Here is a 26,246-nt window from a genome sequence, read left to right as displayed (position 1 = left end):
TGATTATTCTCGTTATACATGGATTTATCTTTTGCCTAAGCATTTTGAATTGTTTGAGATTTACAAAAGTTTTCAAAAAATGGTATACACCAAATTTTCTCGCACCATAAAATTTTTTTGCTTTGATAATGCTTTAGAGTATAATGAGAAATCATTTCTTGAGTTTTTACAACAAAATGGCACTCTCTCCCATCACTCTTGTCCTTACACTTCACAACAGAATGGTCGTGCTGAGCGTAAACATCGTCACATTCTAGACACAGTGAGATCCCTTCTCATTTCTGCTTCTCTTCCTGAGTGTTTTTGGAGTGAAGCTGCTCTTACTACTGTCTATACTATCAATCGTATCCCCTCACCCACTATTCATAACAAAACTCCTTTTGAGTTTTTACATGGTAAAATTTCTGACTATCGTTCTCTTCGGGTCTCTTGTTGTGTCTACTTTGTTCTCCTATCCTCACATGAACGTACTAAGTTAGAGCCTCGCTCCAGACTGTGTTGTTTTCTTGGTTATAGTATTGAATAAAAAGGCTACCGTTGTTATGATCCCATAGCTAAGCGCCTTCGACTATCGCATCATGTGGACTTTTGGGAACACAAGTTCTTCACTAGTCTTTCCTCTTTCCCATCCGTCCACACCAGTCACTCACCAATATTTATTGATTCGTCCATTGCCTTGTTTCCCGAGTCTACTAACCCTTTGGCAGGTGATGCCAACTCTTCAAGCGATCTGTACTCAGCTCCTCTCAATGACTCTGACCCGCCAGTTGATCATGGGGCATCACATGCTCTCGAGTCTATCCCAGACCCACCACTTCCTCCATCTGCACCCGAGCCTTCCCAAGCCATCTCACCTTGTCGTTCTAGCTAGTTGGATAAGAGCACTTCCTCCACATGTACAAAATTATCATTGTTTTTATGCCCTTGCCACCCTCCACGAGCCTCACACTTATCGTGAGGCTAGTACTAACCCTCTTTGGCAGAAAGCAATGTCTTATGAGTTAGATGCCCTTACCAAAACTCATACTTGGGATCTGGTGGATTTGCTCCCTGGAAAGTCTACAGTGGGATGTTAGTGGGTTTACAAAATTAAGACTCGGGCGGATGGATCAGTTGAGCGGTATAAGGCTTGTCTTGTTGCAAAGGGTTTCACTTAAGAGTACGGTATTGATTATGAGAAGACTTTTGCTTATGTTGTTAGACTTACCTCTGTTTGGTCCTTGATTGCAGTTGCTGCAACTCGACATTGGCAGTTGTTTTAGATGGATGTCAAAATGCCTTTTTCAGTGGCGATCTTACTGAGGAAGTCTATATGAAGCCTCCTCCTGGCTATGAGCACCCTCCTCACAAAGTTTGCCGCCTTCGTCGTGCTCTCTATGGTCAAAAGCAAGCTCTGCGTGCTTGGTTTGCTAAGTTTAGCTATATTATCACTTAGCAGGGGTTTGTACCCAGTTCTTATGACTCTGCATTATTCATCCGAAAGTCTACTGCTAGCACTATCCTTCTGCTCTTCTATGTCGATGACATGATTATTACTGGTAACGATGCTACTGGCATTCGTGCTCTTCAGGATTTTTCTAGCCGACACTTTGAGCTGAAGGATTTGGGTACTCTCAGCTATTTTCTTTGTATTGAGGTCACCTCCTCTAACGATGGTTATCATCTCTGTCAGGCCAAGTATGCTTCAGACCTTATCTCGAGGGTAGGCTTGATAGATAGTAAGACAGCCAGTACTCCCTTAGAGTATAATGCTCAGCTCAATCTTACCGATGGTGTGCCTCTGTTTGATGCTAATCTCTACAGGCAGTTGGTTGACAGTCTTACCTATCTTACAGTTACCCGGCCAGACATTGCCTATGCTGTTCACATGGTTAGTCAATTCATGCATGAGCCTCGTTCTCTCTATTGTGCTGCTGTTCTTCGGATTTTGCGCTACGTCAAGGGAACTCTCTTTCATGGCTTACACTTCTCCTCCCGATCTTCTCTTGACTTAAGCGCCTATTCTGATACAAATTGGGCCGGTGATCCTACAGATCGTCGGTCTACTACTGGCTATTGCTTCTTACTTGGGTCTTCTCTCATTTCTTGGTGGAGTAAGAAGCAGACAGCTGTCGCACGGTCTACTACTAAGGCTGAGTATCGCGCACTTGCTGATACCATTTCTGAGCTATTATGGTTACGATGCTTACTGACTGACAAGGATGCCCCTCAGCTATCTAGTTCTCCCCTTCACTATGATATTAGAGTGCTATTTAGATTGCCCACAATGATGTTTTCCACGAGCATACTAAGCATATTGAGATTGATTGTCACTTCATCCGGCAACATATCAATGCTGGCACTCTTCACTTACGACCCGTTACTTCTGCAGATTAGCTTGCTGACATTTTCAGGAAGTCTCACCCATCTGGTCGTCTCAGTGAACTTGTTAGCAAACTCAAGTTGGCTTCTACGTCGCCGACATGAGTTTGAGGGGGAATGTTGGGTATATGGAAATTACATATATCTCCCTTTTTTTGTACTTTTACTTGTACTTTTCTTATACTACTTTGTATTACTTTGTACTACCATTATACTACCACACTTGTACTACTCTTTGGACTCATGTCTGTATATTGGCCACTCTTTGTACATTTTAGATAACAAGAAAGAGGTTCATTCCTTCAATTTCTTTCACTTCAATTTCTTCCACTTCAATTCTTTTTACAAAAACTACTTCAGTAAAATTCCTTTAATCATCTTGTGCATATTGTTATCTAAAAAAAGAAACAAAAAAAAAAAAATCCACTTTTGTGTGGTTTGATTTTGCATTCATATGAGAATGGATTGCATTGTAATGCATATTCTTCCTACACAATACATGTGTAGCAGAAATTCATTTACAAATTTCATTGTAGGTTGACATTTTAAAATCCTTTTTGTAAAAGATAATAAATTATTACAAATGTCCTCCTCAAGCTAAATCCTGGCCCTGCCACTTGTGGGAGGGTTTTGATGCTGGATCTGGAGGCGATAGTAAGTTAGGTAGAGGGCAGAGATAGCTTTATGTGGATTAATGTGGAGAGACTGAGCCTTTAAATCTTTGGAGAGCGGCTGCTTTACTAAAGGGCGACTTCAGTATAAACAATGGATCGGTCTAAACATAACTATACTAGTGTTAACCATTGGTTAAATTGGGAGATGTTGTATAAAGTAGCATGGGAGTATGGTAAGTATTGCAAGAAGAAAATAAGAGGAGGTTAGAGTACTATCTCTACGAGCTTTCATTCAATTAAAATGATTTGCTTATTTTAATAACTCTTGGTTCATTTCCAATTCTACCGTTGATATCCACTTTTTCTTCCACCGCAACCAATACCTGTTGTTCATATTTTTCTAAGAGCGGCCATCCCTCTGTAGCTCTCCGATTTGGAGGAAAATAGAGGAGGTTTGAGAAGCATCCTCCACCATTTCCAAGTTGACTCGGAGACAAACTTGGACAAATGGAGATAAACACGAGCCCATTAAATGTTTTATAAATGCTTATAATTGTATACTAATTACTAGGCTAAGAGAATGAGCTCGCCCAAGACTATATTTCGTCTTAAATATTGGACTCCACTGTCTAAACTACAATAAAGACTAGTGAACATTAAAAGAAAATCTGAACATATGTGAAATATGATTCTAACATATAACAAATACCTATACTGTTAGATGTTATGAAAGCCTTTGAAGTTAGTGTTCTCTGTCATCAATTGGAAGTCATCCTTTTCTTTGTATTTGTTCTTCTCTAAGGGATATCAAGTGCTCCATGGTTTTCCATCTTTGATAAGCCGTGGCTTAGTTAGTTCATAGTCTAATAAGTAAAGATCCATTAGAAGAAGTGTACCTAAGACCAAACTGGAAGCTTAATTCCCTTACTTATTCGAGCAGAAGAAGCATACTTAGCACCAGATTTTAATGAAATATTATTATCTAAAGTAAAGGTATACTAATATGAGATACAGTACCACGTGTTACCTATTGTCTAATAAAAATTTTCTTGATGCCAGTCCATCACCAGAAACCATGAACGTGAGGCAGATGCATCACCGGACTCATCATTACTCTTATTTGCAAAAAAAAAGAAAGAAAAAAGGAAGGGTGTCCTAAAAGTTTGTCCAACGATTGGCTTACTGTTGTTTTGCTTTTTATAACATGAGTGGCCTCAAGGGCATTCACAATATTGTTGATAAGGATTCCTAAAGCTATTAACTCAGCAATGTCCTCAAGCTTCTTATGCCAGGAACACATTCTAAGCAATGCCATTAGTAAGCTTCATGATTAATTAGCGACAAATTTCGGGTCTGAAACATGTCGGCAGCGCCGTCGAATTGGTACAACTAGCCTTCATTGGCAATGCAAAGTTTGGTTTTATTCGCATATCTTCGAGAGGCAGCTGAATCTGATGCAACAAGAGGACTACCCCCACCATAACAAACTTGATTAGAGACCGCGTAGTCGTTAATCTGTCATCCTTGTGCTCTTTGTGGGGAAAAGTTCAGTCCCAACTTAAAGTGTGAGTTTGTTGGGAGCACTTTTCTGATGGGAGATTGTATCAGAAGGTTGGTATGACTTGGGACCAAATTCTATTAGAAATTTTGGATCAATGAATGAGGTCTTGAAGGAATCCAAAAGGCTGGTGAAATGGCAGCGGAGCTGAAAACTACTCCCTTAACCACCTCCTTTTTATGTGCATAAATAGGCTCATGCACGTGAGATTCCCTCAGCACCCCAAAATGGAGGACCCCGGCAAGCTTACTTCCCCAAAGGTTGGTTGAGAAGCATTTCCATGCATAGTGCTTTGCTTTCAGAAACAACACCAGTACTTCCAACTTTTAGTAGCATTTGGAGTTTTTCTACCTGCTGATCTTCCCCCCACTTGTTTATTTTTCTCCTTTCTTTTTGAACTCTTCAAGATTTCAAAGATTGCACCCAGCTCGAACCCCAAAAGGGGAGTCAAAGGTGGCCAGCCTCAACCCTTTAGACTCCAAACCGAGGTAATGCTGTTCAATAACATCATATGCAACTGCAGTACCCAGTCACTTCTTGGGTATACCAACCAAAGCTGCTGACTGAATTCTAACCACTTTAATTTCCATGCAAGTAGATCACCTACCCTCTCCAATCTATCATGGTCACTGAGTTGATAGCCTAGCCCAAGTTGATATTTATGTATACAGCAATAGAACAATCTCATAGTAGAATCTCTCCTTTTTTTCGAAAGAAAATTGAGAAATGGGATACCATTCTTTTAAGCTTTATATTCGCTGCAAGAAAGAGTAGGAAGGGCAGACTCATGCATCTTGCCTTCCACCTTATATGACAGCAACGAGGACAGATAAAAGAGCAAGCATTTGCAAAGAGAGTGCAAGAATTGGTTGCTGTGGAGGCCAAACTACGGATTCCTGTTGCGCAAGGTTTGCCACTGACAACCGATAAACCTCAGGTAATCCGACATCCCCTAAATTCTCTTCTTACACTCCCTCAGACAATCTTTGTAGTTATTTCATGGCAAATGATGACAATTTTGATCAACAGAACTTACCAAAACCGCCAGTAAAGGAGCAGACAAAACCATTGAATTTTAAGCTACACACCGAGCAAAGAGCGGCCAGGCGTGCTGGATTCAATCACCTAGTAAGCCTCTATATACTCTGAAATCAAGTCATCTTCTTTCTGTCTGATGATATCTCTTCATTATCGCGTTAAATACTGACCAAGATAAGATTTAGCTGAAATTCATATCCTGTCAGTATTAAGGCTAAATTTTTCATGCAGGTCTCCAGCAAAAATTATTCCTTGGAGATCCTTCGGAGATTCGAAGAGAAGCTCCTAAAGGTGTTTATATCATGATACTGGTTCTCATCATTCAATATATACTATATGAAAGTGCACAATTGCAGTGATGACATAGAAGGAGACAATTAACAATATGCAGGTTATAGAGGAAGAGGAGATAAGGCTTATGAGAAAGGAGATGGTTCCAAAAGCGCAACTGATGCCGATATTCGACAGACCATTCCTTCCACAACGGTAATGAAAAATTTGACTAGAAATATAATTACGAATCCGTTCGTTAACAATTTCTCAAATTTTACAAGTCATCCTTTCCACATTGGTGGAAAGAAGATGATGACACAAAGAGGCTAAATAGAAACAAATGTCAATACATGACTATGCAGGACTTTTTGCTAGGATAGGAGAGGAATAATGCAGGACAAATTTCTGAACTCAACAAGAGGCTACATGGAAAGAAGCATTCAAAAGAAAGCAACCTCTGAACTTACATCAGCACTTAGAGACACAAATTTATAAAAAGGCCAAAGCACAATTTTAGCCAGAGTCATCATGATTGACTGAGAGAATAATCTTTGAGAACTATAGTGGTTCCATAATGGGCCCTCAAATGATTATTATAAGCTTTTCTTACTCACCTCAGACAAGATTTTACATCAAAGATCGCATCTCATGAACTTTCCCATGTTTCCTTGATCCATATTTTAACTCAACTTGACACAACGTTGGATTTGGAAGGTTTTTTTAGGTGACATGTATCCCCACAAGTACCATCAAAAATGTGATCTAGAAGGGCAGTTACTTCTTCATGAAGAATATCTGAAGATCTTTAACAACCCGAGTTAATCATGGTTTTAAAAGTCCCCAAGCCACCCGAATTACCTATGGTCAAGTACCATATATATATATAGACTAATGTTTTAACAAAGTAACTTGTGCGAGGCAATAACGTATGTTTATTTATATTTCCAATAACGTATTAATTCAAACCCTTCCCCCCGTTTAATATAAAGAGAGTATACGAGGTTCTACGTTTATACTGTCCATGTACTTCCACAAGAAATTGCTCTTCCAGAAGGTATATATATTATCTCTCCATTTCCCTCTTGACTTTTGAATAGAATTTTATAGCCTAATTAATTTTTTGAAAAACTTTTTAAGAAATCGAAAAGATTTTATAGCCTAAATTATTTAAGGCCTAGTGAAAGGCTAATTTGATTATCGATCTATGCAGGAGTATTACTTAAATAGGAGACCGCAAGCCGCCGATCCTCTATTTTATTTCTTCTAACTATAATTAAACATCCTAAGTTGTTTGATTTAAGCCCTTCGGATGGTCCAACTTTTTCATGGACATCAATTCTGTAAGCACAAACGGAACAAGCCTGAAAGGAGGACAAAATTTTCGTTGAAGCAAATTAAATCCATCCCATGTAATTAGGACCCTCGCCCTTGCTCGACTCGTCGATGGCTTAGGAGTCTTTTGGTCTGAAATTTAAGAAGGATCCTTAAATTTTAGATAATTAATCTATCCACAAGTAGTTTTTGATACCCTTTGGGATGCGATGCTGGACTTGCAGCTAAGAGAAATAAAGAGTGGCTGACTTACTTTGATCAATAATGATAAATTAAAGAAAAAAATGCATGCTTATTATCTTGTTATGTTATTTCCCTTTGACAGGTCAACAAGACCTTTAACAGTTCCAAGAGAGCCAGGTCTTCATTTTTTGAAGCAAAAACGTTGCGGCAGTGGCGAGCCATACAAAATTCATCAATATGTTAACCAAAATATGAAGGCTGTCAAATAATCAGTAGAAAAGCTACCATGAAGCTAGGCTTTTGTGTTATGCTTAAAATTTTTGTGCATGAGTTTTGCGATAGTTTTATTATTTCATGGTGGAGTGATGAGAGAATGGTCCACCACTTTAGGCCAAATCTTCTGTGACCCTTTTGTGTTTAAAGTTATCATCAAAGCTCTAATAAGGTTTTTTTTGAGTGCCATGGTGTTTTTTTTTTTGTAAATTTAAGGAGCTGGTGGGATGTACCTTTCTCTTTTCTTGGAATAATAAATGTAATTATTAAGAAAAAAAATCATTATAGATCATGCCGAGAGTTCAAGAATGCGAGTTAAAAGTGTTTTGCTATTATTTTTTATATTATGTTGGATGTCATAAAATGAGATGGCCAATCAAAAGATGGGGTAGGTGTATATATGGAGAAATTATATCCTGCACCATATACACCATATAGCAGTGCACTACACCAATCATACGTCTCGATTTTTATGGATTTTATTCATAGTACAACTATTTCGAATGAACGCCCAGCTTACGATATCTCAGTTTGTTCATGCGGTGCACCGCTAAGGTGTAGAACTTTGTGCTGTTCTAATAAAGTTAAATATTTATTGAATCCTAAGAGGCCTGCCTAACCTCCCGATCTCTGCGTAATTTATTTATTCAAACTCATAAATGATAGATTTATGTCCAAAGCATACTCTATGTCCATCCTCAACACCTCGGTCACTTATAAGTTAAATAATTTTATTTGCTGCTTCCTGATCTCTACATCCAGAATGAAGACTTATATGACTGGGAACATCATTCCTAATTTTCAGAAAATAAGTAAAGGTAACCAAGTTGAAGCCAATTGACTTTATTTTAGACCCTCAAAATTTAAAATAAATAGCTAAGTAGTATTCGGAAAACATGGTTGCACCCCAAAACTACAGAAATGTCCACACTAAATCCATATTTGGAATGATAAAAATATGATAGTGATGGAAATATTGACGATGATTTTATTTCTTCACTTCATGCTTGTAGGATGGACCATCTTTTTCGAAAATGCAACGACACTTGAATTCGATATATTGATGAGTAGAAGACTATTTTCACAAATCAAGAAAGGACTATACATGTGGATCAAGATGTTATTCGGATTAACCAATGCTCCAAATATTCATGATAACAAATCAAGTTTTACAGCCATCCATCGGACCAGTCTACCTTCATGGCATTGTATTAGCAGACCACGGCTAGCATGATTTTGATGGGAATCTTTAGACTTGATTAATAACTCGTGGCACATCTTGATTAATGGTTCACAGGAATGTGCAGGGTAAAATAATTGGTTGCTCACCAAGAAAATGTAGGGTTTTTTTTTCCTGAAAAAAAATAATGGCAGAACCAAGGGGCAGTCAATGGGCCTGGCTGAGCCCAGCAGCCCAGAAAGCTCACTTTTAACAAACCTAGATCGGGGTGAATTGGTTCGAAAGCATGGCCTGTCTAAATTGGGCTCGGACCGAGTTTTGGATTTTGGTCGCCTAGTTTGGGCCTGTTGCGGCTAAAAAAGGACATCCTCAGTTGGGTCAGAAACAGGACAGCCACGCGATAGGCTGAGTTGCGGCTGGAGGTTTAAATCCTAGGCTGGTCTAATTTTAGACCAGACCTAACACAGTCCTACCATCTTGTTGACCCCCTCAAAGTTTCACCCATTAGAATTGCCTTGGAGGCATAAGGTTGTATCTTTTGCACGGAAAAAGAATTCATCTTCCTTCGCATGAATCCATCATTGGATCGCGCAATAATCGCTTTGCGATCCATGCAGATATATAAATGAAAAAAATTCATAGTCCTTTGAGAGCTGCACAACACCTATACAGTAATACAGATGCACCCAATAAAATTGGAAAATAAAATATCATGCAGCTTCCAAAAAATAAGATCAATTATTCTTTCACCTACAAGGCACAACCTCCACCATGCGGAACGACTAGATGATGATATTTAAGCGCCAACTCTCTATAAATAAAAAATAAAAAGCAGCAACTCTATTTCTTTGGTTATCTATGGAGCAAATCTATCTATAAAAAATAATAGAAAAATATATATAAAAAAACAGATCTAGCCATCACCTCACACGTGTCCGTTTTGTATGAAAACCTCTACAAGAAGTGGACCAGGAATCCGCGGCTTCTAATTGGGTCTACGCGCGTGGATGCGAGAAAGAGAGAGAATTGAAAACATGGAGTTGAGGAGGGACTAAAGGCGATTTGAATGCAGCCAGAACTAGAGGAAATGAAAAAGATGTGAGAGAAGGGGAGGAGGTTTTGGGGAATCGGGCCGGCGAGGGCGGTGGGGCTCCCCTGCCCAGCCGCGGTCCCACGCCTTTACCTCCCCTCCTTCGCCGGCCTTTTGTCTACCCCCCAACCTATACACGCCAAAACCCATCTATTCCCTTCCACTGCACGTGCATGCTCCCTATACACGCTCTCCACCTCCATCCATCCATCCATCCATCCATCCATCATTCGCTCCAATCTTCCCCTTCTTCTGAATTTCCCCATCCCATATTATATATACACGTCCATATCACCAAGCTCCTATATATCCTCTCCTCTCCTCTCCCCAACCTTCACAAGAACTAGTCTTCCCCTTACTCCTGTGGAATTACTTAATCGTCATGCACTCTCCACCTAGCGCCTATCCCAGCCATGGCTTCTTCACCAAAGGTGGTGGGGGTGCCTCCATGTCTTCTTCTCAGGGGGAGGAAGAAGACCACTCCATACTGCTCCTCACACTTTGGCCCCCCGGCCAGCAGAAAAACCCTTCTTCTTGCTCCTCATCGGCTTCCTCTTCCAGTTCCACTTCTTGGTTCCAGCACCACTCCAAGAAGCAGCACCTGATCTCCCACCCCTTGAACCAGCAGCCGGACGACGAAGAGTCCAACGTGACCATCGCCCTATCTATAGGCCCTCCCAGTGCAAGCGGTAGTGCAAGCAGGCGCACCAATGCCACCAATACCACCGCCGGCCCTCACTCCACCCCGACCCAGTACTGGATCCCCTCTGCGGCTGAGATCCTCGTCAGCACGACACAGTTCTCCTGCACCGTGTGCAACAAGACCTTCAACCGCTTCAACAACATGCAGGTCTGGCTAGCTAGAATCTAATTAACGCGTTTTGGTTTGATATATATCTATATATATTGCATGCGTACGTTCTCTTTCAGAAGCTGGTGCTATATATGAGTATGTCGATCGATCATGCTCATGCTAAGTTAGCTATGTGATCCTCTGAACAGATGCATATGTGGGGGCACGGCTCGCAATACCGGAAAGGCTCCGAGTCGCTGCGGGGAGCGACGAAGACGATGGCTTCATCGTCGCTGATGAGGCTTCCATGCTACTGCTGCGCTGAGGGGTGCAAGAACAACATCGAGCACCCGAGGTCGAGGCCGCTCAAGGACTTCCGGACGCTGCAGACGCACTACAAGCGCAAGCACGGGGCGCGCCCATTCGGGTGCAGGAGGTGCGGGAAGGCGTTTGCCGTGCGCGGGGACTGGCGCACCCATGAGAAGAACTGCGGGAAGCTCTGGTTCTGCATCTGCGGCTCCGACTTCAAGCACAAGCGCTCCCTCAAGGACCACGTCCGCTCGTTCGGCGGCGGCCATGCTCCCCACATTGTCGAGTCAACCAGTGTAGACGAGGAGGAGGAAGAGGAGGAGGAGGAGGAGGGAGAGGAGGAGGGGGAGGATGTTGGTGGGGAAGGAAATGGAGAAAATGGTGACATGCTTTCTTAGTAATTAATTAGTGAACTAAACATCCATTTTCGAAACATGAAACCCTTCGTTAGATTAGATTAGGCTATATATATATATATATATGTACGAGAAAGAGAGAGAGAGAGAGAAGAGAGGGAGAGATAGGCATTGTCTCTTTCCGTGAGTTCTTTTTCTTTATCTTTTGCTTTCGCTTACTGTTCACTGGCCTGTCATTGTGTCTTGTGCATGAGACAGGAGAAGAAGGGATCTTTTTTCGAGTTTCTTTTTCTTTAACTTACTTTTTCCTGACCTGTCATTCTTAATCTAAATGTGGTGTCAGTGCAGAAGTTATAGGAACAAACAAGCAATAATATAGATTAGATTCCCAACTTAGCTATCCCCTTAAGCTGGCAGCAGCTTCAGATTGCAGCTTTCCGGCGATGAAACTGAAAAGCAAAAAACCCAGTTCAAGTGGCATCAACCTTTTTTCCCTAAGTTAGCACAAACATGGAAACTCTTGCCAATAAATGTGGTCGCGAGGGAGAGAGATTCTGATATATCTATCGCTAGCTATAGGCAGTCTCTGAAACGAGTCTGCACTCATGTCAGTTAGCTGCAGCCACTGATTTATTTATTTGGCTACGTACTCCCTCTCTCTCTCTCTCTCTGACAAACACACTCACTCTCTCTTTGCCTTTCTCTCGATCGTTCTCCGACGACTACTACTGTTACCGCAGACGCTTTGCGCAGAGTGGTGGGTACGGCCCGCGGACCGCAGGGGGGTGACGCTGCTCTTTTAGGGCTTCGCCTCTTTCTTCTCTGAGCCAACAACAAACACAATTCCTACTACACAGAAAGCTCCCAGATGCCTCGCCCCCCGGATTCCATAAGCTTGCACGCAAAGAGAACCCCGGATTCCTACGTGCTTTTGCCCATTTCGCATCACATGCAGCCGCGACATATATATATATATAACAACATGATCGAACATGCTGAATATTTGCTAAATAATAATGATCAGATGAACGTACACGTTGAATATTAATTTGTTGCGATGCTGTATGTATGAAGGGGAGGCCACCAATCAACATCCACCATCATGTGGCGTGGCGTGGCATGGCGTGGCATGGCATGGCGTAAAGCAAATATATATCTTTCAGCCTTACCTCCTGGAAAGCTGGGCAGTACCTTCTAGATCTATTGTTGAAAAGGGAGCTTGGAAACCAACTGGGACAAAGCTCTCCATATGCTCCAAAACAAAACTCCCGCCGCGACATGCCACAGAGCGATGCTCGGTGTGCCATGTACGAAGGGTTGCAATGGATGCGTTTGAGTACCATGTACGAAGATACCAGCCTCATCGGGAGTAGGAAAAGTAGTGGTGACATTATGGGAAGCTGGGTGCGATGGATGCAGCCCAAGCCGCAGGATTGCATGGTGCGTTTCGAAACGGGAACGGCTTCCATGTGGCCGGCATGGCAGCATCCATGGCAGCGAGTTACGGATGCAATGAGTACTACTACCATCATTCTGCCACCCCTGTATGCATTCATGCTGCATGTATTCATGCAGAGGACAATTTAAGGAGAAAAGGCTTCCATCTGGAGCATGGTATGGTATTCTACCAGAAAACATGGGCTTTAGTTTCCTGTGAGCGAAGAGGTGGAGACGAGTTCCTGACAATAGCCATCCAGAGTTCCAAACCTCATATATAGGAAGCTATGATCTCCTCAATGGTGAACAGCTCTATTACAATAATATTCTACATTCTTTGTTTTTAGCCTAATGTCTCTTGTTAGATTCGATTCTAATGAAAATGAAGCAAGGTATTGCAAGTTTATAATGAGTTTCTTGCAGGTACGTAGGTCTTGGATTTGAAAGTGCAAATTGGGTCATGAACATTAATGGCCCCAAATTATTTTTTTTGCCAGGATTTAATTGGGATCGAGATAAATTAGTATCAGAAAATTTGATAGCCCTCGACCAGCCCGGACTCTTAAAGGGCAAGCTTGGCCAATATTCAGATTTCTGGGCCCGGGCACAGGTTACACCCAGATTAGTCTAAGAATCATCCACATTGGGGCACATTCAGTCAACAATCATGACAAACCGGGCCGCACCTAATATTACACCTAGACCAATCACAATTAGCGCGGCTCGGCTCGGAGCCTCGGATTCACTAAACTTCCACTTGAGCCCGACCGGGCCATGGTCCGGTATAGCCCAAGAAACCAAAGCTGCAGGTACATATTCAGGTTGAAAGTTGAAACTCTAGTTCAAATATGACCCCAAAACCTGATCTCTTATGGTTGCTCATCGGCAAAACTTCGGGCCGTCCGCTCATCGGCACGGCCGGATATAGGGGCTGTATCCTTCATGCGATTCCACCATTAGATTGCATGATGCTCGCTTTGAGAGTTGCGCAAAAGTTGTTTGGAATGCTTTGAGATCCGTGCATGGCACGATCCGACGATCGGCATCTGAAAGAAGATTGACCATTCTCTCGCGCGCGAAAGATACACAAACCAGATCTGCCGGAGCTAGGTGTACGGCTAGCTCCATCCCTAGCAGCATATATGTATGGAAGCTCAAAGCCGTTCCAATATCATACATGGAGCTAGAGATGCAAGAGAAGTTTCCATTTCATGTTCCTTTCCTTCCGGAAGAGATGGAGATGGCTAAAGTGGATGATCCACTCGACCATCCTCACGCGTGGGGGACCCATGCAGCCAAATGCGAAAAGGTGGCCGGAGCCAGCTTAGGGCCACGCCAGAAAAAGCCAAGGCCCGTCTTCCGGTGTTGAACTAAAGCCACTGTTACGAGTGTCTCGCCGATGCCCGCATCGGCGCCTCTTTCTCCTCAAGCGCGCAGGTGCTGGCCCGGTTGGTAACCTGGACGTACGCTTGTTTCACTTGGGAGGATTCTCTCAGATAATAGATGTTGATGGAGACCTCGCAGGAGGCCTCTCATGGGGTCCCGACAGCAGCTCCCTTCCACGCAAAATTGCAGGGCCCAATGTCGGAGGAGCCCACCCACAGTCCACCAATAGTTGCTTCGTGTTCAGAATTGTTCATCATTCATGAACTTGCTAGCTCGAAGCACCACCCCACACAAAGACATGGATTTCTTCTCGGGTGGATTTTCTTCCTTCTCCTATGAAGCAATTGGTTTTAGAGCATGCTTGCAAGTGAATCATATGAAGTATTTTTCTGGATGACTGAGTAGCCATTCCATGCAAAACTTCCAGTTGCATTGAGAAAGATTTAATAAAAAAAGTCTGATGACTGAGAAATTTGAGAGATCGAGACGAGTTGAGGCACCTTTGGGTGTTGAAATATCTTATTAATTGGTCTAATAGGATCTCCCATGCATCAAGACCCACTATAAGCACAGCTTGGAGCATCATGTCTGATGAAGCCTTTCAATTCCACACTACCGCCTAGTTAGTTAAAAAAAAAAAAAAAAAATTATTATAATTTTTGAAAATTTGCACTGTGCTAGACAATTTAAGCAGATGGTTATCGTCCATAGATACAGAGAACTGAACATTTCTCTGGAATCTTGTTTGTTGGTGCCGGCTGCCGATGAAACAATCACTAAAAATGCTTCACGTTACCCCTGATCCTATTAATTTGCTCATGCTATCATATATATATATATATATATATATATATATATAACAAAAATATTAACCACATTTTTTGAATGTACGAGAGCGGTTCGAACTCTAAATCTTATTTGACACAATTAAGTGGCCCTTAATAATCTTTACTATCTTACATGATTCAGGCTGGCTTGGTATAGAATTGGAGAACTTTAGCAAGCGGTACTTTATTCCACTGCCATTTTGCAATTAGCTTTTACATGACTAGCATTATGTCCCAACACAGGCAAGTCAATATTTTCCACAAAGTTTCCAGTGACAGAGCCAGGGACTAGCTATTGAAATCAGTGGACGAATAAAATTTTTAATCGACAAGGAGCAAGATCACAGTAAAAGCACTATTCCATTATAAGAGGTCCAGCAGGAACCATCATGGACTGTTACAATGTTATAACAATTGTTATTTGTCCTATCTTCTGTGATTTATAATTACGATAATAATTATTACAGGAACTGTTATAACAGGGGAAATATCAGGAAATAACAGCAGGTGCATCAACAAAGGTCCCGATTACATAACCACCATACTTGACAGTTTCAAGCTGATGAATAACTATGCAGAATGATTATGAAGCATTCTTTCTGGAAGGCAAATCAATAGCCACCAAATTAGAGCCATGAGATGGTTAAACAGTTTTATAAGGGGGGTTGATTCTTTTCAGCCACGGCTACAGAATCCATTGAATTTTGAGGCTTCTGGGGCTTGAAAAGAATGTCTAAAGATGCAGGCGCATGCTGCAGTCACCTTAGGTTCGCCTTTAAATTATCAAAAAAAAAGAGGATAAAAAACAAAACAAAACTTGATTTTTTTTTCCCCAAAAAGAGGAGGTTGAGGGGAAGAGAAAAAACTTGATCATTCTCGATTTTTGTGGTGTTTGCAATACATGATTCTTCTCTACAGTAGGTAAGCTTGTGGTGTAACCTATTTACTATACAAGTGAAAACCTGGTGTTTGAGTAGTGAATAAACATCAAAAACATAGATCAAATATAAATGAAGGAAACAAATCCTGACAGTTACAAGAAATAAGTTGCCTTCTATCCTTTTTGATAATAACTTACAGATTACATGGCTCTCCATTGATAACTACCCATAGGAATATTTCGAGCTGCACATCAGCTCAGAATATCGTTAAAAAATAGTAACTGAAATATCTCAGAATATTATGGAAACCGCACAAGATGAAACATATTTGAACGCCTCATTGCTACAATTAATTGGAGACCCTCACTATTCATCTGAAAATCAGTCTAAAGTATTTTAATTTTGATAGGAAAATAATGAAGAAAATGAGCTGTAAGTACTCTGAAGCACCACCGAAACTTCTGCAGGGTATTGTATACAATTCTTATTGCAACGAGAGGAGCTGCAGAGCATAAATATGAACAAGAAATGTGTCATTACATGGCCTTTTCTCCTACGTGGACTAAATCCTACATTGCTTACTAATTTACCAGTACATAGCTTATAAGATCAATATGAACAAACATAAAATAATTTAATGTTGCAAGACATGGAAATCACAAGATCAAACAAAAGAAATTTTTATATGCAATTACTCAAGCATATAAAAAATATTTGTTCCTGAAGCACCATCGGAACTTCTACAGGCATCATGTATAATTCTTATTATAACAAAAGTAGGGCTTCAGAACAAAAATTTAAACAAGCGGCATTACATGGCTCTCTCTCTTATATGTGCTTACCAGCAAGATTTTATAAGAGCACTATGAAGGTATAAGACAATAAAAATGTTGCAAGACATGGAAATCACAATATCAAGAAATTATAATTCATGACTGAAAGCATCTTTCTGAAGTCCTGGACCTTCACCAGTTGGTAATCCACAAAAAGTACGGACAAAGGTGCAGCAAAAGGTTAGTTTATAAAAACATATCTTTATGATTAAAACTCATTCTCATCTTATGATTACACTCCCAGGTACTTGGTACTTTACTGAGCATTTTCCTTTTGGAAAACAAATAATATATTTTAACTATCGGGAAAAGAACCAAAATCGTGTACCTCATGAGTGCATGTTATAATCATAGGAAGTCCCAATCTTCTTTTGACATATCAAGAATGTCTACTTTTTCATCCTCATATATTATCTGCCAATATAAGGGCATAAAGTTAGGGACATATTACCAAATTATCATTCAATGACCAAAATACACAAAACTTACGGTGTGCATTCCAGAGTAGTTATTAAAATCAGATATGAATCCTCCATAGTACCTGAAAAATCAGGCATACCCTGAGCAGCAAGAAATGAAGACAGTACACAAAATGTGCAGCTTTTTTTAAATTTTATTAACCACTGTGACAAACTAAAATGAAAAATTAGAGAATAGGATCTAATGCATTGTTGATGAATATTCTTAGTTTAATCGAACCATCTGAGGCAAAACTGTGCAGAAATGCTATTCTATAAATCCTTGCATAGAAGGATTGACAGCTTAACAAAGCAAAATGCAACACTGCTATTAAGCAACTTAAAACATGTCAAACACCAGAACTTGTAGCAAAATAAGAGCCATTTATATGTTCAAGTGACATTTTGAACATTCATTAGTTGAAGTACAACAAATCAGTACAACAATAAAGAATCAAGCTTCAAGCCAAATGATGACAAAAGATCAGAGCTTGCACAACAGTACAAACAATTCAAGTGACGTAGGAATTAGCTAAAATTTGTTAAGGCTAAAACAAAATTTAGGATTTCCCCTTGGACCAAAATCAACAAGGAAAAGGCAATTTAAGCTGATTTTCTCAAAAACCATGCATTATATTTTGCACAGAGGCGATTCAGAAAGCAGATGTTACTTAAAAGTTAAAACAAAGTATCTAAAAGACATGTCACAGTGCTTCTCTGAAAACTGTCAGAAAATAATTCTAATTTTCTCATAAAGAATATGTTGAATGATAAGTTACACCTACATTTTCACAAGGTCTGCAATTCTTTATGGCACACTGTGCCGTAACTTATCATTATATGAGTTTCACATTTAGCTAGTGCAAATTGGAACATATTGATCCATTTTCAGGAAGGAAATGTGCATATTCAAACAGAACCACCAGCTAGTTACTTCAAAAGCTGCTAATGTGCAATGAAAGAAGATAAAACAAGAATATGTTTAGCCTCTACAAATATTTCATAGAACACTAAAATTAAGCAAATAGCAAGTAAAAAATATCACTCCTCTTAATAAGAGGATGTATAATCCCTTTATTAACAAGCTGGTCAAATAAAAGAGGAAAATATAACGTATGCACAAATTAAGATTAAGATAGGCGTAAGTTTTGCATTATTTATTTATGTTAGTGCTGGCATTGACCATAAATATTATCTCAGCATTATTTTCATAACTTTGAAGTCCAGGAAAAACTTGAAGGGTAGGACGTAAAAATCTTGTATGCTGACACATCCGACCAATCAAATAACAAAATTAATAATTTGAAAACAGCAGAAGGCTCGTATAAATTTATGTAAATTATATTAAAAAGTAAAATAATGTGTAAATCATAAACAACAGGCCTTATGCTGCTAATTCAGTCTGTTCAAATTTTGTTTTTTTTTCCATATGCTAGAATCTAGGGCCATATTCTGGATTCCACTCCATTTTCTCCACCTACAAATGCTAAATTCTTCATAAGTTTTCTTTTCTTTTATTTCAACTACTCTAACCGTTCGACTGACAGCTGAGCACCCATTTCATTACTAGACAATGAAATTTATGATACCGTATTGCCCACATGCAAACCCCACCCCCTGGGGTGCTGTAGCAGCTTCCAAAAATCTCCTTATATATGACAGCTACATATGCATATTTTTGGCCTTTTTGCTATCCATATTAAAGAGTGGATGAGTTGCATATTAAATACGATCATTCTTGGCGATTTATCAGTCTAATTAAATTTTATGAGATCCTTAAATCCCGTTCAATCAGATATAATAAGGATTTGTTACAGGTTGCTGTTGGAGCTAGAAGTTGCAAAAGAACACAAAGAAGAAATGAAGAGGCAAACAGATCTTCAATTTTCCTGGGACTTGTATACCTTACAGGTTGAAGGTGTAGTTTCAATGCATTCGGGAATATGGTTTCCATCTTAGCCACTATCAATTTTGGAAACTCATAGATACGATCCATGTATAAATATGTCCTATTATCACACCCAAAATAGCTACCAAGATATTGGCCCTAAGTAAGGGGTCACTAAGAAGAGTTAAGAAGAAATAATAAATGAAAAGAACAAATGAAAAAAGAGAGCAAATGGGTTCATCATCAATAACTGAGTATGGTGGATCATAGCCATATGGATACCACATCCACGAATGGTTTGCCTAAGTTTATGGTGGATCACAATTCATTGCCAAGGATTCAAATCTCAAGTATTGATCTCATATCCATGGACAGCTGGTACAACATACACCATATTGCACACCATATCAACTAATATGCTTTGATAGAGCGCATACACCCCTAATGCAACCTATTTTGGCCTTCAAAATTGTTTTTTATTTTTTTAAATTTTATTATTCTAATGCTAAATTTTGTCCAAAACAAAGGTAAAGATTGAAGTGCCCTAGTCATCCTATCTGATGGTGTTAAAGTTTTTTATTTATAGTTTATTACACAACATAAAATAATTTGCAATTAAAAATGCATTGACAACATATATCTACACATTGACCATTAAAAATGCAATCACGCTATTTGAATTCATTGAACAAATGAATGATAATGAAGATTATCAAAATTCAAGATGAAACAATCTAATACTAGTGTTGATTTGACAAGTGAACAAAGAATTTTTTTTTCTAATATTAGTGAACAAGAATGAATTTTTCTAACATTAGCGAACAACAACGATTATGTTTTAGTCTATTGACTCAATGCCACAACGAGATATGCATTAATAACATAAACGAGACAACCCACCATGTGAAATAAGTATGTGAGCACATGTAACACTTGAGTATATATATTTCCACTGAAGTGTTAAGTCTTGCTTATTGTCATTTTAGGTGAGATACTTTAGCGACTAAGACATTGATTTTTCTTATTGAACTCCTGGGTTTTACCAATTTTTGCATAAATAAAAATTTATGAGCCTTTAAAATTTAAGATATAACATTAGAATTTAAAAATTGAAATTTAATCTGACTCCAAGAAATTTGGATTTGAAATAAAGCTAATTTTATAATTTAAGGAACTTGATTTTTTGAGTACTTGTATTGAATTCAAATAGGAGATTGTTCCTTATTTTCATGTAACAACTTAGGTAAGAGGGCACTCACTTAAATGATATTCATGTAAATAAGCATGGTATTTGTCTGTTAGTGATGTGCCCTCTCCCTCATTATTTCAACTTTCTAATGGTGAAGGGAAAAAATATTTTAAGGCCATCCAAGCAACCAGTATGTTCAAGATTTGGTTCCTTGATCATAATCCATAACTCGCTTACAAGGTACTTCATTGTGAAACAACATCAAACTTCATAAAGAAGCTATTCATTATTAACAAAAGTGGGAAAGAGAAATGACATATAGGAAAAAAAGTGAAAAATAAAATATGTTTTCACATTATGCTTCACTCATTCTTGGAGAACCGGGTCACCTCTGATAGCCTGTTATGGTTACATAACTCCAATTTCTAAAAAGGCCAATTCCACAAGCCACACCGTTGTTATGAAGTTGATCAATTGATAAGAGACTATTATACGTTGTTAATTTAGGACTCTAGTGCAATAGACAAATAACAAAGCAACCCAATATATGCAACATACATTAAATAAGAATGAGATGATGCGTATACACTATAAATGCCATACAACCAAATCTTGAAGCGCATAGCTTTTCGCCATATCCTAGAAATGAGCGTATTAGAGATAAGAAATAAATAAAAAAAACATTATAGCACACCTATTATCCTGTGGACGCCACACACGTACAAGTTCCCCAACACAGTTTTGTAAATGGGTCTTCCTTTTGCAAAGAACCACATGATTTGAACTTCCTAAGTTTGCAATTGAAAAATATAATCCAGTTATGTAAGGCATAGACAAAAATTAGAGTCATCAGAAGTATAAAACTGCTTACTGCGCTTGTTTCCTAGCTTTTGCCTGCAGCTTAGAGAACCACAATAACAAACTTGATCTGCTCCAAATTGAACAAACCTGCAGATCACATTAAAGAATTGAACTACCATCAAGGGCCAAAAATTCTGTACAAAAGGCACAACAGGCTGTTAAAAAAAAAAGCAAAATGAACAGGAAGAAATAAAGGAAGAACGTGCAATTGGAACCAAACATCCAGACTAATAGGAACTGCTATGATGGGACAAACTTGTAGTCATAGGTCAGTTCCTCGCCTCTTCGTATGTTACGAAGGGTGAAAATGCCAACTCTAGTTTCCCCATCAACTCGCCTAGAAATAAGATAATCTTAGATTAATAACTTACATAAACAACAGGAAATATTTCATAAAATGGAGAGAAAATGGAGAGCTGTAGATAACCATTTCTGCATCTCAGTATTTGGCTCGCAACTATGATTTATAAATCTCGATCTGTTTCCTTTGTATGTGGCATCAATCACCATATCATGATTAACCTCGCACAAATAGAAGTTGGTGTCCCCACGGTGCTTCATTTTCCAGAGTCTTTCCTCGCAGGTTTTGTCATCAATAACTGCAAAATGTAAGAAGGAAAAGTAATGAGCATGGATGTGACACAAACTATTAGTCTTCCAAAAATAGTGCATATTTTACAATTTAGTCCAGACACTGCATTAGTCATATCAGAGCTAATGAGGAATAATGAGCACAGAAATAGTCACCTTCTCCCACGTACTCCATTACAAAATCCCCTTGTTTTATATCTTCATCAGCCACCAACCCAAACCCACATCTCTGTGTCTAGAAGAAAACATTTTTTTATGGAAGTCAGTGAGATGAGCAAATGCTAGAATGACATTATAGATAGAGCGAAGATTAAACATTGACAATGCAAGATGGCTGAATTCAGTTATTGCCAGAATCAAATCAACAAAACAAAAAGTGCCTGAGTTCAATTATTTTAAAAGTCATTCCCTGCAACCATGTGTTCTAGGTTTATGGGGCAAGAATCATTAACTACAATGAAGAGAAGTGGAACCAAAAATTCAATAAACCATTCAGTACACCCATTTCTTGACCAATACAACTATGACATGTTCACGACATAAAAGCAACATCCTACTTAGCAATATGCATATACATATGGAAAAGAATAAATCAGTAAACCATGTGAAGTATTACACATCGTAAGCAATCAAATTGTGTCTAAATGGTTCAGCTTCTTAAAGTAATCAAACACTTCGCAATCATTCTTCTAAAGTTTGGTCATGGATTTTATTTTGGCAGTCTGCCAATACGTATTAACTTTTAGATTTTTAGACGTAGAAATTTTCTGATTTGCGTTATTATTATTTAGCTGATGATTAAAGTTTCTCAGGATGACATTAGGAGCATGATCTTGAAACTAAAAATTGTGAAATACTACATGCTTTTCTTTTAAAAAGTAAAAATCATTTACATGGCCTTAGAGTTGACCTACAAGAGAACTAGTTCTCACATTCACGTTATATAGTTTATGGGGACTAAATGTGAGCACCTAAAAATGAGAATTGTTTATGCATACCAACATCATGCTTGCTATAACACATAAATCTCATGCACAAGGAGTTTGAAAAAGGAGCAGATGGCAAGGACAAAAGACTTCTAGCTTCAGAGATTGTCTTAGCTGATTCGAGGCTCTTACGTGTTTCGACCAAAACTAAATTGTTTACTCCATTTTCTGGCAAAACATATAAAAGGCAAAACGTAGAAAAAATGGCCTTGACAATTGAAAGTTTTCAAAAAAATTAAAATTTTATTTTAACAACTAGTTTTATGTGTTGAGAGAAATAGAATAACAAAATATTGCTAAACTTACTCTCTCTGACAACTAGTTGTGATCATTCTGAGAATTGTGATCAACAGCTACCTCTTAGTCTAGAATGTTAACATTAAAAAGCACCAAGAGTTCGTTTTTCCACATATGCAAATTAACAAGGCATTTCTTCATTAGCATAAGTATATAAAGGTATAATCGGAGAATGGAAAGAAAACCAGTTGAATACAACTATATACGATAATATGTATGATAATTACTTACAGCATTAGAATTATGATACAGTGTGTTTAACAAATCTAATCCTACATCCTATAACATAGATTTTTGGTACATTCTAGAAAGAAAATAGAAGGCTTGCACAACAGAATTATAATCTTCGTGTTTTATCATATGCCTTATGCAATAGCAAGCCACACCAAACATTTTGTGTTTGATTGAAATTTTCAGGGACAAGCCATAAAAGTTAAGGAGTAAAAAGTGCACCTTCACTACTTTCACTTTCCTCAGGGCTCTGTGCTGAAAAGGTTTGTTGACACACTTATTGCCACATTTGCAACTAGATGAACAGGTAGAAAATAGCATCCTGCCAAAAAATATATAATTTCAGAAAATATGCAAAATTTAGAACTAAAAAAATTGGATGAAAGTGTATGGGGTGGGAATGAGAGAGGGTGTTCTTTTTCGATTTCAGTACAAATGCCTAGGCATACATGACTTAGATCCAAAAGCCTACATAACATAGGGTTCCAATATCTTTTAACATTAGAAGTAAGAAATGAGAGGACATCAAAGACTGAAGGTATTGTTGCTTACCCGCAATGGCAATCTCCATCACAGACAGTTGATGCTTCCAATAAGGGGTTACACAAGCAGAAAATGCCATCATCCTCAATGCGTCTCTTAGTAAGGTAGACATCTTTAAAGAGTCAAGCTCATTAATGGAAGTTAATTGCCGGCCGAAAAATTTAGAAATGCCAAGAGAAAGGTTATGTTATGTCACACAACCTAATTCTCCTCCTAAGGGATGAAGAAAAAAATCCACTTATGGTAAATCTGTTGGCATTTTGTATGGTCATCATCCCTAATAAAGAAAAGTATCCTGGAATCTCTAGCATTACTGGTGTCCTTTTTCTAGTTATCAGGAGAATAAGATATATCTGTACCGAAATAGTGACAATATACTAAAGTAATAACAAAGTAACAGCGGTTTTCGATATTTTCTCAGACTCATGTTAATGGCTAGAGAAAATGATAGCTATTATTCAGGTTACAGTACATATAATTAACATTAGAAGCTGTAGACACCCATGTTGAATATGTTAATTAAAATCCATCATAATCTGATATGACTCAAAGGATTGGAAATATGAATTACTAATGGACAAATACATAAGTAGAACCTCCTATACAGTTAATCTTAGAAAGGCAATAAGGACAGCATGAATGCAGTATGAAAGAAGAAGATTGCTTAAAGAGTTCAAAATTTTGAGTCATATGGATACTGCGCTTTATATTTATGTACTGTGTAGGCTTCCATTTCTTCAGCCAGCATGGAAGATCAAATTCAACTGGTCCTTCAAGCTCATTAGGCATTTTTTCAAATACACATTCAATGCTGCATTGTTCATTCCTCTGCCATGCAAAGAGAAAAGAGAACCAAAGAAAAAAAAATCCTGAATAACTCGACAACAAAGGCAATTATAAGGAGAATATCAATCCAAAAACATAAGCATCATTAAATAAGTTGAATTTAAACTAAAGAACAATAATATCTGAAACATATTTAATCAGTACAGTACCAAAGAAAGAAGTAGCACTGGGTATTATATGTGGCTCCAGCATTCATTAAAGGATAAGAGTCGCATCCACAGACAGGTGAAAACCAAAATAGTATCAGAGTTATATTTTCGAAGAAGACAGGAAGCAAGTATTCACATTGGTCGTGACGTACTTAATATACAAGAGGAAACTCTGGAGTACATATCCATAAATTCCAAGTCAGAGCTATGACATAACTTGGGTATATAATTACCTAAAGTAATGAAGACCAGTTTCCTACTTTTATGTTATGGTTAAGATGCCAGGATTTTTTTAACCCCAGTGGAACTTCTTGTGTCAATTAAACAAGGTAATAATTGCACCTTTGAGTGTTCAAGGTAATAGATGATTACCAACCTTGCAGAAGAGGAAGAGCATGACGAAGACAAAAGGCAAGGCTTCATTCCAGATGCCATACCTGAGGTAATAGCAATCACAAACACAAACTCACTGGTCTTAAGAGTGATGTGAATGGAGTCTGGATACCTAGTAGACCATCCTTCTCAAGGCATAAAGTTATCGATTATGTTTAAAAAAAATGACTAGGAAATAATATGCCATTACACTTGCATTTCTTGTGGGAAACTACGCTTTCTTCAGTTGGCAGAACAAAAGCAACCAACCCCAACCCCTCCCCAACCCCAAGCCTTACATTCTGACTAGAATAGGAAAAAAGCTTGCAAGAAAAACCCCTTTTTATACTGATTCTTTATGACCTTTGGGGCCTCTCATGCTCCAAGCACTCTCATACAGAGAAAAACCGCATCTTTCCTAACAATTTTTCGCATACTATAGTTTGATGTTTGTGCCATATACAGAAACACCAAAAATACGAAACACGCCTTCGGATAATAATCTTATCAGACAACATTACCATGCCTCTGTAAAAATTTCTAACTCAGTTGTCAATAGAAGGCATAACAGAAGAACCCTACGAACGAGAATACATTTGTAGTAGGGTTAGCGTGCAGCAGTCGAATAATAGAATTTCAAGAAGGCATTGAAAGAATGTGAAAAGAAGCCCAAGCGCCATCGATGAAAGAGCGCTTCTCCGAGGGACATGGTTCGAAACGAAAAAGTGCATCCCATGTCTTTCTTGGTTGGACCAACCCAACCGGCGATTTCCGACAAGTCTCTCTTTTTTTGGGGGGAGCAGACAAAGAATAAAAAAACAAAATGCTTGTTCTAAAATGGCTAGTCCTCAGTCTTCTTTCGGTTTTCGTGGGGGGGAACTAATGAACCAAGCCATACATAATACCAGTGTTTTCAAGTGTTCTTATCCCTTGAGATAACAAGAAAGAACAAAGACTCGATGAGAAAGGGAGGAGATGGGCAATACCTTATTCTTGGTTGCGGGCATGGCGGTGCGTCTCCGTGAGAGGTAGTGGGACAGCGTCGCCGGATTAGTTGAGTAAATTGGGGTTCGGAAAGGCGGGAGGGTGGGGATCGCGAATCGGAGATGGG

At 38.8% G+C, this 26,246-nt stretch overlaps 3 protein-coding genes and 1 pseudogene across 4 annotated transcripts in view; 2 read left to right on the top strand and 2 right to left on the bottom strand.

The window, feature by feature from the left end:
- Window positions 1-953: 953 nt before the first annotated feature.
- On the bottom strand, window positions 954-1,957 carry LOC149768699 (uncharacterized; annotated as a pseudogene).
- Window positions 1,958-4,752: 2,795 nt separating this feature from the next.
- On the top strand, window positions 4,753-7,862 carry LOC103708210 (microtubule-destabilizing protein 60-like). The gene is made up of 6 exons (XM_089924450.1): window positions 4,753-4,793; window positions 5,351-5,470; window positions 5,563-5,661; window positions 5,803-5,862; window positions 5,963-6,057; window positions 7,502-7,862. The coding sequence occupies exons 1-6, from the start codon at window positions 4,761-4,763 to the stop codon at window positions 7,626-7,628; spliced, it is 534 nt and encodes a 177-aa protein (XP_089780576.1). The 5' UTR covers window positions 4,753-4,760; the 3' UTR covers window positions 7,629-7,862.
- A 2,217-nt stretch (window positions 7,863-10,079) lies between these two features.
- On the top strand, window positions 10,080-11,752 carry LOC103708209 (zinc finger protein WIP6-like). The gene is made up of 2 exons (XM_008793032.6): window positions 10,080-10,752; window positions 10,905-11,752. Exons 1-2 carry the CDS (start codon window positions 10,285-10,287, stop codon window positions 11,400-11,402), a joined length of 966 nt encoding a protein of 321 aa, XP_008791254.2. The 5' UTR covers window positions 10,080-10,284; the 3' UTR covers window positions 11,403-11,752.
- Window positions 11,753-15,993: 4,241 nt separating this feature from the next.
- LOC103708189 (histone-lysine N-methyltransferase ASHH3-like) overlaps window positions 15,994-26,246 on the bottom strand; it is a 10,282-nt gene continuing 29 nt past the window's right edge. The window contains exons 1-12 of one of the 2 annotated variants that reach the window (XM_008793011.6): window positions 26,122-26,246; window positions 24,467-24,596; window positions 23,778-23,880; window positions 23,448-23,547; window positions 21,868-21,946; window positions 21,548-21,719; window positions 21,377-21,457; window positions 21,131-21,207; window positions 20,954-21,047; window positions 17,214-17,265; window positions 17,053-17,138; window positions 15,994-16,393 (exon numbers count right to left, since the gene is read on the bottom strand). The exon at window positions 26,122-26,246 is cut by the window's right edge and continues 29 nt beyond it. In XM_008793011.6, coding sequence (XP_008791233.3) covers window positions 17,073-17,138; window positions 17,214-17,265; window positions 20,954-21,047; window positions 21,131-21,207; window positions 21,377-21,457; window positions 21,548-21,719; window positions 21,868-21,946; window positions 23,448-23,547; window positions 23,778-23,880; window positions 24,467-24,596; window positions 26,122-26,142 — 975 coding nt within the window. In that variant the 5' untranslated portion in view covers window positions 26,143-26,246 and the 3' untranslated portion in view covers window positions 15,994-16,393; window positions 17,053-17,072. Of the gene's footprint in view, window positions 16,394-17,052; window positions 17,139-17,213; window positions 17,266-20,953; window positions 21,048-21,130; window positions 21,208-21,376; window positions 21,458-21,547; window positions 21,720-21,867; window positions 21,947-23,447; window positions 23,548-23,777; window positions 23,881-24,466; window positions 24,597-25,139; window positions 25,262-26,121 lie in introns of those variants that run through there. The other variant, XM_088703541.2, reaches the window with a different exon arrangement.

This window comes from Phoenix dactylifera, chromosome 1 (assembly GCF_051530095.1).
Source record: "Phoenix dactylifera cultivar Ajwa chromosome 1, Ajwa_hap1_PhDact_Kaust_v1.1, whole genome shotgun sequence".
Taxonomy (NCBI): domain Eukaryota; kingdom Viridiplantae; phylum Streptophyta; class Magnoliopsida; order Arecales; family Arecaceae; genus Phoenix; species Phoenix dactylifera.
This window is presented reverse-complemented; position numbering and strand designations above follow the sequence as displayed.

Bases quoted from the DNA above. Each gene is read 5' to 3' on its own strand.
- LOC103708210 (XM_089924450.1), top strand. From the start codon at position 4,761: ATGGAGGACCCCGGCAAGCTTACTTCCCCAAAG. The intron at 5,662-5,802 runs GTAAGCCTCTAT...TTTTTCATGCAG, and splicing joins GTGCTGGATTCAATCACCTA to GTCTCCAGCAAAAATTATTC. The intron at 5,863-5,962 runs GTGTTTATATCA...AACAATATGCAG, and splicing joins TCGAAGAGAAGCTCCTAAAG to GTTATAGAGGAAGAGGAGAT.
- LOC103708209 (XM_008793032.6), top strand. From the start codon at position 10,285: ATGCACTCTCCACCTAGCGCCTATCCCAGCCATGGCTTCTTCACCAAA. The intron at 10,753-10,904 runs GTCTGGCTAGCT...TCCTCTGAACAG, and splicing joins ACCGCTTCAACAACATGCAG to ATGCATATGTGGGGGCACGG.